This window comes from Bos javanicus, chromosome 3, assembly GCF_032452875.1.
Source record: "Bos javanicus breed banteng chromosome 3, ARS-OSU_banteng_1.0, whole genome shotgun sequence".
Taxonomy (NCBI): Eukaryota; Metazoa; Chordata; class Mammalia; order Artiodactyla; family Bovidae; genus Bos; species Bos javanicus.
Window position 1 is genome coordinate 103,915,719 of NC_083870.1, and position 16,373 is coordinate 103,932,091.

Here is a 16,373-nt window from a genome sequence, read left to right on the forward strand (position 1 = left end):
TGTAACCCTGTGAACCTCTCTGAGTGACCCTCACTGTAGAGAAACTTATCATCTTTAATGTAGATGTTTTATCAATGGTGCTGTATAGAAGGAGAAGTTTTGAAACTACTGTAAAAATAAGACCGATAATCGGAAGCAGGAGACTTAAGTCCAAACCCTGACTCCAGGGAACTCCTGACTCCAAGGAACATTCATTAACAGGAGCTCATCAATTGCCTCCATACCGACACTGAAACCAAGCACCACACAAGGGCCAATAAGTTCCAGGGCAAGACATACCAAGCAAATTCTCCAGCAACAAAGGAACACAGCCCTGAGCTTCAAGATACAGGCTGCCCAAAGTCACCCCAAAACTATAGACATCTCATAACTCATTACTGGACATTTCATTGCACTCCAGAGAGAAGAAATACAGCTCCACCCACCAGAACACCGACACAAGCTTCCCTAACCAGGAAACCTTGACAAGCCACCTGTACAAACCCACACACAGTGAGGAAACGCCATAATAAAGAGAACTCCACAAACTGCCAGAATACAGAAAGGACACCCTAAACTCAGCAATTTAAACAAGATGAAGAGACAGAGGAATACTCAGCAGATAAAGGAACAGGATAAATGCCCACCAAACCAAACAAAAGAGGAAGAGATAGGGAATCTACCTGATAAAGAATTCCGAATAATGATAGTGAAATTGATCCAAAATCTTGAAACTAAAATGGAATCACAGATAAATAGCCTGGAGACAAGGATTGAGAAGATGCAAGAAAGGTTTAACAAGGACCTAGAAGAAATAAAAAAGAGTCAATATATAATGAATAATGCAATAAGTGAAATTAAAAACACTCTGGAGGCAACAAATAGTAGAATAACAGAGGCAGAAGACAGGATTAGTGAATTAGAAGATAGAATGGTAGAAATAAATGAATCAGAGAGGATAAAAGAAAAACGAATTAAAAGAAATGAGGACAATCTCAGAGACCTCCAGGACAATATTAAACGCTACAACATTCGAATCATAGGGGTTCCAGAAGAAGAAGACAAAAAGAAAGACCATGAGAAAATACTTGAGGAGATAATAGTTGAAAACTTCCCTAAAATGGGGAAGGAAATAATCACCCAAGTCCAAGAAACCCAGAGAGTCCCAAACAGGATAAACCCAAGGAGAAACACCCCAAGACACATATTAATCAAATTAACAAAGATCAAACACAAAGAACAAATATTAAAAGCAGCAAGGGAAAAACAACAAATAACACACAAGGGAATTCCCATAAGGATAACAGCTGATCTTTCAATAGAAACTCTTCAAGCCAGGAGGGAATGGCAAGACATACTTAAAATGATGAAAGAAAATAACCTACAGCCCAGATTATTGTACCCAGCAAGGATCTCATTCAAGTATGAAGGAGAAATCAAAAGCTTTTCAGACAAGCAAAAGCTGAGAGAATTCTGCACCACCAAACCAGCTCTCCAACAAATACTAAAGGATATTCTCTAGACAGGAAACACAAAAACGGTGTATAAACTCGAACCCAAAACAATAAAGTAAATGGCAACGGGAACATACTTATCAGTAATTACCTTAAATGTAAATGGGTTGAATGCCCCAACCAAAAGACAAAGACTGGCTGAATGGATACAAAAACAAGACCCCTACATATGTTGTCTACAAGAGACCCACCTCAAAACAGGGGACACATACAGACTGAAAGTGAAGGGCTGGAAAAAGATTTTCCATGCAAATAGGGACCAAAAGAAAGCAGGAGTAGCAATACTCATATCAGATAAAATAGACTTTAAAACAAAGGCTGTGAAAAGAGACAAAGAAGGTCACTACATAATGATCAAAGGATCAATCCAAGAAGAAGATATAACAATTATAAATATATATGCACCCAACACGGGAGCACCACAGTACGTAAGACAAATGCTAACAAGTATGAAAGGAGAAATTAACAATAACACAATAATAGTGGGAGACTTTAATACCCCACTTACACCTATGGATAGATCAACTAAACAGAAAATTAACAAGGAAACACAAACTTTAAACGATACAATAGACCAGTTAGACCTAATTGATATCTATAGGTCATTTCATCCCAAAACAATGAATTTCACCTTTTTCTCAGGCGCACATGGAACCTTCTCCAGGATAGATCACATCCTGGGCCATAAAGCTAGCCTTGGTAAATTCAAAAAAATAGAAATCGTTCCAAGCATTTTTTCTGACCACAATGCAGTAAGATTAGATCTCAATTACAGGATAAAAACTATTAAAAATTCCAACATATGGAGGATGAACAACACGCTGCTGAATAACCAACAAATCACAAAAGAAATCAAAAAAGAAATCAAAATTTGCATAGAAACGAATGAAAATGAAAACACAACAACCCAAAACCTGTGGGACACGGTAAAAGCAGTCCTAAGGGGAAAGTTCATAGCAATACAGGCACACCTCAAGAAACAAGAAAAAAGTCAAATAAATAACCTAACTCTACACCTAAAGCAACTAGAAAAGGAAGAAATGAAGAACCCCAAGGTTAGTAGAAGGAAAGAAATCTTAAAAATTAGAGCAGAAATAAATGCAAAAGAAACAAAAGAGACCATAGCAAAAATCAACAAAACCAAAAGCTGGTTCTTTGAAAGGATAAATAAAATTGACAAACCATTAGCCAGACTCATCAAGAAACAAAGGGAGAAAAATCAAATCAACAAAATTAGAAACGAAAATGGAGAGATCACAACAGACAACACAGAAATACAAAGGATCATAAGAGACTACTATCAACAATTATATGCCAATAAAATGGACAACGTGGAAGAAATGGACAAATTCTTAGAAAAGTACAACTTTCCAAAACTGGACCAGGAAGAAATAGAAAATCTTAACAGACCCATCACAAGCATGGAAATTGAAACTGTAATCAAAAATCTTCCAGCAAACAAAAGCCCCGGTCCAGACGGCTTCACAGCTGAATTCTACCAAAAATTTAGAGAAGAGCTAACACCTATCCTGCTCAAACTCTTCCAGAAAATTGCAGAGGAAGGTAAACTTCCAAACTCATTCTATGAGGCCACCATCACCCTAATACCAAAACCTGACAAAGATCCCACAAAAAAAGAAAACTACAGGCCAATATCACTGATAAACATAGATGCAAAAATCCTTAACAAAATTCTAGCAATCAGAATCCAACAACACATTAAAAAGATCATACACCATGATCAAGTGGGCTTTATCCCAGGGATGCAAGGATTCTTCAATATCCGCAAATCAATCAATGTAATACACCACACTAACAAATTGAAAAATAAAAACCATATGATTATCTCAATAGATGCAGAGAAAGCCTTTGACAAAATTCAACATCCATTTATGATAAAAACTCTCCAGAAAGCAGGAATAGAAGGAACATACCTCAACATAATAAAAGCTATATATGACAAACCCACAGCAAACATTATCCTCAATGGTGAAAAGTTGAAAGCATTTCCTCTAAAGTCAGGAACAAGACAAGGGTGCCCACTTTCACCATTACTATTCAACATAGTTTTGGAAGTTTTGGCCACAGCAATCAGAGCAGAAAAAGAAATAAAAGGAATCCAAATTGGAAAAGAAGAAGTAAAACTCTCACTATTTGCAGATGACATGATCCTCTACATAGAAAACCCTAAAGACTCCACCAGAAAATTACTAGAAATAATCAATGACTACAGTAAAGTTGTAGGATATAAAATCAACACACAGAAATCCCTTGCATTCCTATACACTAATAATGAGAAAACAGAAAGAGAAATTAAGGAAACAATTCCATTCACCATTGCAACGGAAAGAATAAAATACTTAGGAATATATCTACCTAAAGAAACTAAAGACCTATATATAGAAAACTATAAAACACTGGTGAAAGAAATCAAAGAGGACACTAATAGATGGAGAAATATACCATGTTCATGGATTGGAAGAATCAATATAGTGAAAATGAGTATACTACCCAAAGCAATTTATAGATTCAACGCAATCCCTATCAAGCTACCAACAGTATTCTTCACAGAGCTAGAACAAATAATTTCACAATTTGTATGGAAATACAAAAAACCTCGAATAGCCAAAGCGATCTTGAGAAAGAAGAATGGAACTGGAGGAATCAACCTACCTGACTTTAGGCTCTACTACAAAGCCACAGTTATCAAGACAGTATGGTACTGGCACAAAGACAGAAATATTGATCAATGGAATAAAATAGAAAGCCCAGAGATAAATCCACGCACATATGGACACCTTATCTTCGACAAAGGAGGCAAGAATATACAATGGATTAAAGACAACCTCTTTAACAAGTGGTGCTGGGAAATCTGGTCAACCACTTGTAAAAGAATGAAACTGGACCACTTTCTAACACCATACACAAAAATAAACTCAAAATGGATTAAAGATCTCAACGTAAGACCAGAAACTATAAAACTCCTAGAGGAGAACATAGGCAAAACACTCTCCGACATACATCACAGCAGGATCCTCTATGACCCACCTCCCAGAATATTGGAAATAAAAGCAAAAATAAACAAATGGGACCTAATTAACCTTAAAAGCTTCTGCACATCAAAGGAAACTATTAGCAAGGTGAAAAGACAGCCTTCAGAATGGGAGAAAATAATAGCAAATGAAGCAACCGACAAACAACTAATCTCAAAAATGTACAAGCAACTCCTACAGCTCAACTCCAGAAAAATAAACGACCCAATCAAAAAATGGGCCAAAGAACTAAATAGACATTTCTCCAAAAAAGACATACAGATGGCTAACAAACACATGAAAAGATGCTCAACATCACTCATTATCAGAGAAATGCAAATCAAAACCTCTATGAGGTACCATTTCACACCAGTCAGAATGGCTGCAATCCAAAAGTCTACAAATAATAAATGCTGGAGAGGGTGTGGAGAAAAGGGAACCCTCTTACACTGTTGGTGGGAATGCAAACTAGTACAGCCACTATGGAGAACAGTGTGGAGATTCCTTAAAAAACTGGAAATAGAACTGCCTTATGATCCAGCAACCCCACTGCTGGGCATACACACTGAGGAAACCAGAAGGGAAAGAGACACGTGTACCCCAATGTTCATCGCAGCACTGTTTATAATAGCCAAGACATGGAAGCAACCTAGATGTCCATCAGCAGATGAATGGATAAGAAATCTGTGGTACATATACACAATGGAGTATTACTCAGCCATTAAAAAGAATACATTTGAATCAGTTCTAATGAGGTGGATGAAACTGGAGCCTATTATACAGAGTGAAGTAAGCCAGAAGGAAAAACATAAATACAGTATACTAACGCATATATATGAAATTTAGAAAGATGGTAACAATAACCCGGTGTACGAGACAGCAAAAGAGACACTGATGTATAGAACAGTCTTATGGACTCTGTGGGAGAGGGAGAGGGTGGGAAGATTTGGGAGAATGGCAATGAAACATGTAAAATATCATGTAGGAAACGAGTTGCCAGTCCAGGTTCGATGCATGATGCTGGATGCTTGGGGCTGGTGCACTGGGACGGCCCAGAGGGATGGTATGGGGAGGGAGGAGGGAGGAGGGTTCGGGATGGGGAACACATGTATACCTGTGGCAGATTCATTTTGATATTTGGCAAAACTAATACAATTATGTAAAGTTTAAAAATAAAATAAAATTGGAAGAATAAAAAAAATAAATAAATAAAGAGCCTCTTGATGAAGGTGAAAGTGGAGAGTGAAAAAGTTGGCTTAAAGCTCAACATTCAGAAAATGAAGATCATGGCATCTGGTTCCATCACTTCATGGGAAATAGATGGGGAAACAGTGGAAACAGTGTCAGACTTTATTTTTCTGGGCTCCAAAATCACTGCAGATGGCGATTTCAGCCATGAAATTAAAAGACACTTACTCCTTGGAAGGAAAGTTATGACCAACCTAGATAGCATATTCAAAAGCAGAGAATTACTTTGCCAACAAAGGTTCATCTAGTCAAGGCTATGGTTTTTCCTGTGGTCATGTATGGATGTGAGAATTGGACTGTGAAGAAGGCTGAGCGCCAAAGAATTGATGCTTTTGAACTGTGGTGTTGGAGAAGACTCTTGAGAATCCCTTGGACTGCAAGGAGATCCAACCAGTCCATTCTGAAGGAGATCAGCCCTGGGATTTCTCTGGAAGGACTGATGCTAAAGCTGAAACTCCAGTACTTTGGCCACCTCATGCGAAGAGTTGACTCATTGGAAAAGACTCTGATGCTGGGAGGGATTGGGTGCAAGAGGAGAAGGGGACGACAGAGGATGAGATGGCTGGATGGCATCACTGACTGGATGGACGTGAGTCTGAGTGAACTCCGGGAGTTGGTGATGGACAGAGAGGCCTGGGGTGCTGCGATTCATGGGGTCGCAAAGAGTCGGACACGACTGAGCGACTGATCTGATCTGATCTGATCTGATATTTGTGTAAGGAGCAAATGATTAGCAATCAAATTTCAAGTGACCCTCTGGAATACTTTCTGATGGCTGTCCTCTGAGTTTCTGCATAAATGTCACCTCCTCCAGGAAGCTTTCCCAAAGTCCCCTCTTAATATTCCTACTACATCTTAGGTTTCTTCCTATCCCTGATATTGTCTGATCATGTAATCTTTCCCTGTTTCCCTAACCAGATTCTATGCTAAAGAGTTTGGACCACTGTAAACAAAAGGAATAGCTAAAAGTTTTTAAGCATGGTATTACAAATTTAGTAAAAAGAAATTACACGCATAAATACTTAAAATTAATGCCTGAAATTAATAATACTTAGAATTTCACCAGTTGTTCCTAGAAATAGCAAAATAGAAAAATTTCAGAAATAACTTTTGGTACTATTCAAGAACTGTATGAGGATTGCAGAATGGCATACAGAAAGTATATGGGGCACAGGAGTCTATTGAATTTGCGTTCTCTAACCCAGGTTTTATCACTTTGCCTCCTGTGGTCTACTCATCACCAATGCTACAGCTGATAGGCCTCCTATAATGGCAAGTTGAGGAATCTCCCAGAAGTAAGAGATCAACATGAATCTTACAAGAGATCATTCCCAATCACATAGAAAAGGTACATGAGGCAAAGTCCAGAGGAAACCAGGCACAAGCTTCCAAGAGTCACCTCTCAGCAGGTCATACAGGATGGGCTTAATTTCTCCAGCAATGAATTTGACAATTCACATGAAAGGTTTGCCAAGAATATTCATTACAGACTCAGCAGCCAAAGTTTTTATTGGGTGCTACTTACATAGACACCACCTTCTGGTGGCTCAGACAGTAAAGCGTCTGCCTACAATGCGGGGGACCCGGGTTTGAGCCCTGGGTTGGGAAGATTCCCTGGAGAAGGAAATGGCAACCCACTCCAGTACTATTGCCTGGAAAATCCCATGGACAGAGGAGCCCGGAAGGCTACAGTCTATGGGGTCGCAAAGAGTCAGACACGACTGAGCGATTTCACTTTTCTGCCCAGAACATACCAAAATTTCAGACTCTCAGAAGGAAAGCAGGTTTTTAGCATAAACCACATTGTACAAACAGGTCAGGCACAGTGAGCCACTGTTATAAATTGGGGGAGGGAGGGAACCTTCTCCAAATCCAAGTTTTCAGATGCTGCTGCTAAGTCACTTCAGCTGTGTCCAACCCTGTGCAACCCCATAGATGGCAGCCCACCAGGCTCCCATCCCAGGGGTTCTCCAGGCAAGAACAATGGAGTGGGCTGCCATTTCCTTCTCCAATGCATGAAAGCGAAAAGTGAAAGTGAAGTCGCTCAGTCGTGTCTGACTCTTAGTGACCCCATGGACTGCAGCCTACCAGGCTCCTCCATCCATGGGATTTTCCAGGCAAGAGTCCTGGAGTAGGGTGCCATTGCCTTCTCCATCTCAGATGCTAGCCAAGGGCTAACCTGACAAACAGGAGTTTCTAAGGACAGCAGGGTCAAGTCTTCTATTTTAACTATTTTCTGTGCAGGATGGATATACATTTTGTTTATCCACTCACCAATGATAGATGTTTAAGTTGTTTCTATGTTTTGGCTAGTACTGTAGATAATAGTGCTTTGAACATTCACATACAACTTTTTCTTAAATGTATTTTATTGAAGTATAGTTGACTTATAATGTTGTGTTAATTTCTCATACAAGCTTTTTAGTGGACATATATCTTCATTTCTCCTGGGTAACATGATAATTTTACACTTAACACCTTGAGAAAATGCCAAATTGTTTTCCAAAGTGTCTGCACCATTTTATATTCCCATCAACAATGTTCCAATTTCTTCACATCCTTGCCAACACTTGACATTATCTTTTTTATTATAGCCATTCTAGTGGGTGTGGAATGGGATCTCATTGTAGATTTAATTTGCACTTCCCTAGTGATCAATGATTTTGAGCATCTCTTCATGTGCTTTTTGCCCATTCACATGCCTTCTCTAAAGAAATGTCTACTCAAGTTGTTCATTTTAAAGTTGGACTGTCTTTTTATAATAACATAAAAGAATGCTGCTGCTGCTGCTGCTGCTAAGTAGCTTCAATCATGTCTGACTCTGTGCGACCCCATAGACGGCAGCCCACCAGGCTTCATTGTCCCTGGGATTCTCCAGGCAAGAACACTGGAGTGGGTTGCCATTGCCTTTTCCAACATAAAAGAATATATATAAGTAAGAATTCTTCATATAGTCTGGATATGAGTTCTGCATCAAACACATGATTTGCAAACATTTCTCTCAGTCCACGGTTTGTCTTTTTACTTTCCTATTGGTATCTTTTGAAGTACAGAAATTTTAATTTCAATTAAGTACAATTTATTAGGCTTTATTTTATCACTTTTGCTTTTGGTGTTATATCTAACATATAATTGCCTATGCCCAGATCATAAAAATTCACTCTATGTTTTCTTCTAAACATTTATAGTTTTAACTCTTGCATTTAGCTCTGTGGTCCATTTTGAGTTAATATTTGTGTAGGCAAAGCCCTGCCCATCAGAGCAAGACCCAGATTCCCCTCCAGCCAGTCACTCCATTCAGGAAGCTTCCACAAGTCTCTTATCCATCAGAGGGCGGACAGAATGGAAGCCACAGTTACAGAAAACTAACCAAACTGATCACTTGGATCACAGCCTTGTCTAACTCAATGAAACTATGAGCCATGCTATATGTAGGGCCACCCAAGACGGACAGGTCATGGTGGAGACTTCTGACAAAATGTGGTCCATGGAGAAAGGAATGGCAAAACACTTCAGTATTCTCGCTTTGAGAACCCCGAGAACAGTATGAAAAGGCAAAATGATATGATACTGAAAGATGAACTCCCCAGGTCAGTAGGTGACCAATATGCTACTGGAGAAGAATGGAGAAATAACTCCAGAAAGAATGAAGAGACAGAGCCAAAGCGAAAACACCACCCAGCTGTGGATGTGACTGGTGATGGAAGAAAAGTCTGATGCTGTAAAGAGCAATATTGCATAGGAACCTGGAATGTTAGGTCCATGAATCAAGGTAAATTGGAAGTGGTCAAACAGGAGATGGCAAGAGTGAACATCGACATTTTAGGAATCAGTGAACTAAAATGGACTGGAATGGGTGAATTTAATTCAGATGACCATTATATCTACTACTTTGGGCAAGAATCCCTTAGAAGAAATGGAGTAGCCCTCATAGTCAACCAAAGAGTCCGAAATGCAGTACTTGGGTGCAACCTCAAAAATGACAGAATAATCTCTCTTCATTTCCAAGGCAAACCATTCAGTACCACAGCAATCCAAGTCTATGTTCCAACCACAAATGCCAAAGAAGCTGAACGGTTCTATGAAGACGTTCTAAAATTAACACCAAAAAAGATGTCCTTTTCATCATAGGGGACTGGAATGCAAAAGTAGGAAGTCAAGAGATCAGATCAGATCAGATCAGTCGCTCAGTCATGTCTGACTCTTTGCGACCCCAGCACGCCAGGCCTCCCTGTCCCTCACCAACTCCCGGAGTTCACTCAGACTCACGTCCATCCAGTCAGTGATGCCCTCCAGCCATCTCATCCTCTGTCGTCCCCTTCTCCTCTTGCACCCAATCCCTCCCAGCATCAGAGTCTTTTCCAATGAGTCAACTCTTTGCGTGAGGTGGCCAAAGTACTGGAGTTTCAGCTTTAGCATCATTCCTTCCAAAGAAATCCCAGGGCTGATCTCCTTCAGAATGGACTGGTTGGATCTCCTTGCAGTCCAAGGGATTCTCAAGAGTCTTCTCCAACACCACAGTTCAAAAGCATCAATTCTTCAGCACTCAGCCTTCTTCACAGTCCAACTCTCACATCCATACATGACCACAGGAAAAACCATAGCCTTGACTAGATGAACCTTTGTTGGCAAAGTCATGTCTCTGCTTTTGAATATGCTATCTAGGTTGGTCATAACTTTCCTTCCAAGTAGTAAGCGCCTTTTAATTTCATGGCTGAAATCACCATCTGCAGTGATTTTGGAGCCCAGAAAAATAAAGTCTGACACTGTTTCCACTGTTTCCCCATCTATTTCCCATGAAGTGATGGAACCAGATGCCATGATCTTCGTTTTCTGAATGTTGAGCTTTAAGCCAACTTTTTCACTCTCCAATTTCACTTTCATCAAGAGGCTTTTTAGTTCCTCTTCACTTTCTGCCATAATGGTGGTGTCATCTGCATATCTGAGGGTATTGATATTTCTCCCGGCAATCTTGATTCCAGCTTGTGTTTCTTCCAGTCCAGCGTTTCTCATGATGTACTCTGCATATAAGTTAAATAAACAGGGTGACAATATACAGCCTTGACGTACTTCTTTTCCTATTTGAAACCAGTCTGTTGTTCCATGTCCAGTTCTAACTGTTGCTTCCTGACCTGCATACAGATTTCTCAAGAGGCAGATCAGGTGGTCTGGTATTCCCATCTCTTTCAGAATTTTCCACAGTTTATTGTGGAAAGTCAAGAGATACCTGGAGTAAAACAGGCAAGTTTGGCCTTGGAGTACAGAATAAAGCAGGGCAAAGGCTAACAGTTTTGCCAAGAGAACGCAATGGTCATAGCAAACCAAACACCCTCTTCCAGCAACACAAGAAAGACTATACATGGACATCACCAGATGGTCAATACCGAAATCAGATTGATTCTATTCACTGCAGCCAAAGATGGAGAAAATCTATACAGTCAGCAAAAACAAGACCAGGGACTGTGGCTCAGATCATGAACTCCTTATTGCAAATTTCAGACTTAAATTGAAGAAAGTAGGGAAAACCACTGGACAATTCAGGTATGACCTAAATCAAATCCCTTATGATTAAACAGTGGAAGAGACAAACAGATTCAAGGGATTAGATCTGATAGATAGGGGGCCCGAAGAACTATGGACAGAGGTTTGTAACATTGTATAGGAGATGGTGATCAAAACCATCCCCAGGAAAAAGCAAAGCCAAAAGGCAAGATGGTTGTCTGGGGATGCCTTACAAATAGCTGAGAAAAGAGAAGTGAAAGGTAAAAGAGAAAAGGAAAGATATACCCATCTGAATGCAGAGTTCCAAACAATAGCAAGGAGAGATAAGAAAGCCTTCCTAAGTGATCAATGCAAAGATATACAGGAAAACAATAGAATGGGAAAGACTACAGACCTCTTCAAGGAAATTAGAGATACCAAGGGAACATTTCATGCAAAGATGGGCACGATGAAGGACAGAATGCTATGGACCTAACAAGAGCAGAAGATATTAAAAAGAGGTGGCAAGAATACACAGAAGAACTATACAAAAAATATCTTCATGATCCAGATAACCACTATGGTGTGATCACTCACCTAGAGCCAGACATCCTGGAATGTGAAGTCAAGTGGGCCTTAGGAAGCATGACTATAAACAAAGCTAGTGGAGGTGATGGAATTCCAGTTGAGCTATTTCAAATCCTGAAAGATGATGCTGTGAAAGTGCTGCACTCAATATGCCAGCAAATTTGGAAAACTCAGCAGTGGCCATAGGACTGGAAAAGGTCAGTTTTCATTCCAATTCCAAAGAAAGGCAATGCCATAGAATGTTCAAACTACCACACAATTGCACTCATATCACATCCTAGCAAAGTAATGCTCAAAATTCTCCAAGCTAGGCTTCAATAGTACATGAACTGAGAACTTCCAGATGTTCAAGCTGGATTGAGGAAAGGCAGAGGAACCAGAGATCAAACTGCCAACATCTGCTGGATCACAGAAAAAGCAAGGTAATTTCTGAAAACATCTACTTCTGCTTCATTGACTATGCTAAAGCCTTTGACTATGTGGATCACATTAAAATGCAGAAAATTCTTAAACAGCTGGGAATACCAAACCACCTTACCTGCCTCTGAGAAACCTGTATGCAGGTCAAGAAGCAATAGTTAGAACTAAATATGGAACAATGGACTGGTTCCGAATTGGGAAAGGAGTATGTCAAAGACGTATATTGGCACTCTGCTTATTTAACTTATATGCAGAGGACATAATGTGAAATTCCTGGCTGGATGAAGCACAAGCTGGAATTAAGATTGCCGGGAGAAATATCAATAACCTCAGATATGCAGATAATACCACCCTCATGGAAGAAAGCGAAGAGGAACTAAAGAGCCTCTTGTTGGAGGTGAAAGAGGAGAGTGAAAAAGTTGGCTTAAAACTCAACATTCAAAAAACAAAGATCATGGTATGTGGCCCCATCACTTCATGGCAAGAAGTTGGGGCAACAATGGAAACAGTAACAAACATTATTTTCTTGGGCTCCAAAATCACTGCAGATGGTGACTGCAGCCATGAAATTAAAAGACACTTGCTCCTTGGAAGAAAAACTATGACAAACCTAGACAGTGTGTATTAAAAAGCAGAGACACTACTTTGACGACAAAGGTCCATCTAGTCAAAGTATGGTTTTTCCAGTAGTCATGTATGGATGTGAGAGCTGGACTATAAAGAAAGCTGAGTGCCGAAGAATTGATGCTTTTGAACTGTGGTGTTGGAAAAGACTCTTGAGAGTCCCTTGGACTGCAAGGAGATCCAACCAGTCCATTCTAAATGAAATCAGTCCTGAATACTCATAGGAAGGACTGATGCTGAGGTTGAAACTCCAATACTCTGATGCAAAGAACTGACTCATTGGAAAAGACCCTAATGCTGGGAAAGATTGAAGGTGGGAGGAGAAGGGGATGACAGAGGATGAGACGGTTGGATGGCATCACCGACTCAATGGACATGAGTTTGAGTAGGCTCCGGGAGTTGGTGATGGACAGGGAGGCCTGGCATGCTGCAGTCCATGGGGTCACAAAGAATCGGACATGACTGAGCAATTGAACCAAACTGAACTGATACCTAAGTAAGCAACAACAACAATCATATGAAAGGATTTTCAACAATGTTAACTGTCAGGGAAATGTTAAGTAAAGCCATAGTTAAATACTACTACATAACTCACCAGAAAAGGTAAAATTAATAAGACTGACAATACCAAGCACTGACAGAGAATGTGAAGTAACTAACAACTCATACACAACTGAGCAGAGCTTAAATTAGTACAACTATTTGGAAGACAACATGGCAGTAATTTACCAACACAGAACAAATCCTTAACCATCTGATCTAATAATTCTACTGAGGTATATCATGATCAGAAATGTATAGATAAAGACAAGAATACTTAGAGCAGCACTGTTCATAAGAGACCAACTGGAAACAACATAAATGTCTATCAACAGTAGAAGGGATAAATAAAATAAGTGGAGTATGTTTAGTACAAACAGCAAAAGTGAACAAAGTACTGTTACATGGAACAATACGGATGAATCTCACAAATATAATATTGAACAAAAGAAACAAGCTAAAGAATGTATACTCCCTGCAGTTAAAACGCAGAAATAGCCTTAAAAGTTAGGACTAGTCATGACTTTGCGGGAGGAGAGAGTAAGTAGACATAGGGAGAAGAGACAGGGCTTCTGGAGCACTGGAAATTTCTTGCACTGGGTGGTGTATTGGAGTTGTACACCTCTTGGTAGTTATGATATGCTTTGACAAAAACTTCTGGACACTGTAGAAAATGAGACTATATATCAGACTTTTATGTGTTTATCTTAGATTTTTTTCTCAGTGTACTTGTGTCTTACCCTTAGCAGGACCATTACATTTACAACATGGTCAGAGACGTTCACCGTCAGCACAGCTTACCGAGTTTGCGCTGTACCTTCTCCTTCCCTCGCAGTTCATCAGTGAGCCTTCGGATCTCTTCGTGGGCCACCTCTAACTGCCGTGCTACGTCCTCCAAATCTCTCTCTCTGCAGTTTTGTGGTGTTTTATCTTTTTCTGGATCTTCATTATGGGACTGAAATAAAACTGCTGTTAGTAGTACACCGAAAAGTAAATATACTCAGGATATTGCCCTATAAGTGTTTGAGAGCCAATAAAGAAGAGTAGATTATTTATGTGCATTTCTTTTATTAGGTTGAACCATATAAAATTGGTGATATTTTATTGTTTTTATACAATTTCACCTTCGAACCCAAAATACTTAAGAGATTATGGTTATATAATTATTTCAAAAACTAGAAATTTAATCATAAAAATAATCTTTGGCAAAAAAGAGGGAAAATAGTCCTCATTTATATGGTAATTAAATACAGCTTGTAAAATGCCTTTACATTAAATTTTATTTCATTTCAAAGTTGGAACAATTAGGGCTCAATTCATGTTTAGAGCTCCTTTCCTACAACTATTTTTAAAGCATTTTAAAAGCTAAGTAAGAAATTCAATCTTAATTATATTTTGCTTTTGATCCCCAAGATATGTATTTCATATAAGATTATAATTTCATTATACAAATTTTCCTAAAAAGTAAGAAAACAACCAAACATTAATACCATCCACATAACAAAACTACTTCAGCTTACTGGTGTAGTTCCTTGCAGGATTTTTCATTTACGTACATTTTTAACATAGTCATAATCTCAATCTATGTACACATTTCTGTCTGACTTTTTCATTTAACATTATACGAGGAATATTTTTTTATATTGCTGTATAGATTTTGTAATAATTTTTAGAGGCTATATAATGTTCCAGTGAGTGCAACATAATTTATGTAATCATTTCAACACTTTGGTAGTTTTCCATTTTTGCTATGGAAAATAATACCATGGTTTCATCCACATATATTTATCTTGGGTTTTTCCCCATTGTTAAATTGTCTATATATACTTTATTCACTAGATTTAACTCTTAATAACATTTCCCTAGATCAAAAATAATTTCCACAAAGAGAATTACTTATACTTAAAATAATGTGCAACACATTTTAAAGGACCTCCCCGCAAAAAGAAGCTTCAAATATATTTGGAAAGAAGTGTGTACTGTCCCAAGGTGATTTTTCAAAGGACATAACACATATTGATTGCTTACATTTTGATACATTCAATAAAAATCAGCTATTGTGTTAAATAATTTATTTTTTCTTCCCAAATTTCTATGATGTGTTCATAATACTCTTATGCACAACTGATATCTTTTACAGCATGGATTTATACATTTTAACGTATTCAAACAAAATACTTCCAAGGTAAAAGCTAACTTGTAATTACCTATTATTATTAAGCAAAAGATGGTAAATTTTTTCTTACCTCATTCAGACTTTTTTTAGACTGATGCACAGGTTCTTGATGTCTCTGATGTTCCTTTTGCAGAGGCTGGTGGGTTTGTTCAAGTTTCTCCTAAATGAGGTAAATGAATATTATATCAATTGGCTTCATGAACAAAAGGTGAGGTAAGGTGAAGTTGCTCAGTCATGTCCAGCTCTTTGCGACCCCACGGACTGTAGCCTACCAGGCTCTTCCATCCATGGGATTTTCCAGGCAAGAGTACTGGAGTGGGTTGCCATTTCCTTCTCCAGAGGATCTTCCCGACCCAGGGATCGAACCCAGGTCTCCCGCATTGTAGGCAGATGCTTTACCGTCTGAACCACCAGGGAAGTTTTAAAATGTCATTTAAATTTAAAAAAATATAATCAAGTAGAGAAAGAGGGAGCACAATCCAGTCAATTTTATGAGGCTAGACCATGCATTCTCAGTGAGATAATACTGCCCCCACGGAGTTCAGACTGATTCCTAAGCGGGGAAATCTTACCCTTTTAAGTACAAAGTACAGATGTCTATGGTACATATATAGAATTACTTTATATCAGTACCATCAAGATTTCATGGGACAGTGATAGAAAAAATTATTTAAAAAGTCTCATTATAGAAGCAATAATGAAAAAATAGGCTGGTTAACACTGCCTAGATGGATCTTGATATTAAAACCTGACAAAGGTAACACAAAAAGA

The 16,373-nt window shown here is 38.8% G+C and overlaps 1 protein-coding gene across 2 annotated transcripts in view; it reads right to left on the reverse strand.

Annotated features, from left to right (window-relative positions):
- CCDC30 (coiled-coil domain containing 30) overlaps positions 1 to 16,373 on the reverse strand; it is a 144,523-nt gene that overhangs the window by 109,580 nt on the left and 18,570 nt on the right. For both annotated transcript variants that reach the window (XM_061412271.1, XM_061412270.1), the window contains exons 4-5: positions 15,673 to 15,762; positions 14,228 to 14,381 (exon numbers count right to left, since the gene is read on the reverse strand). In XM_061412271.1, the coding sequence (XP_061268255.1) occupies positions 14,228 to 14,381; positions 15,673 to 15,762 (244 nt within the window). The remainder of the gene's footprint in view (positions 1 to 14,227; positions 14,382 to 15,672; positions 15,763 to 16,373) is intronic.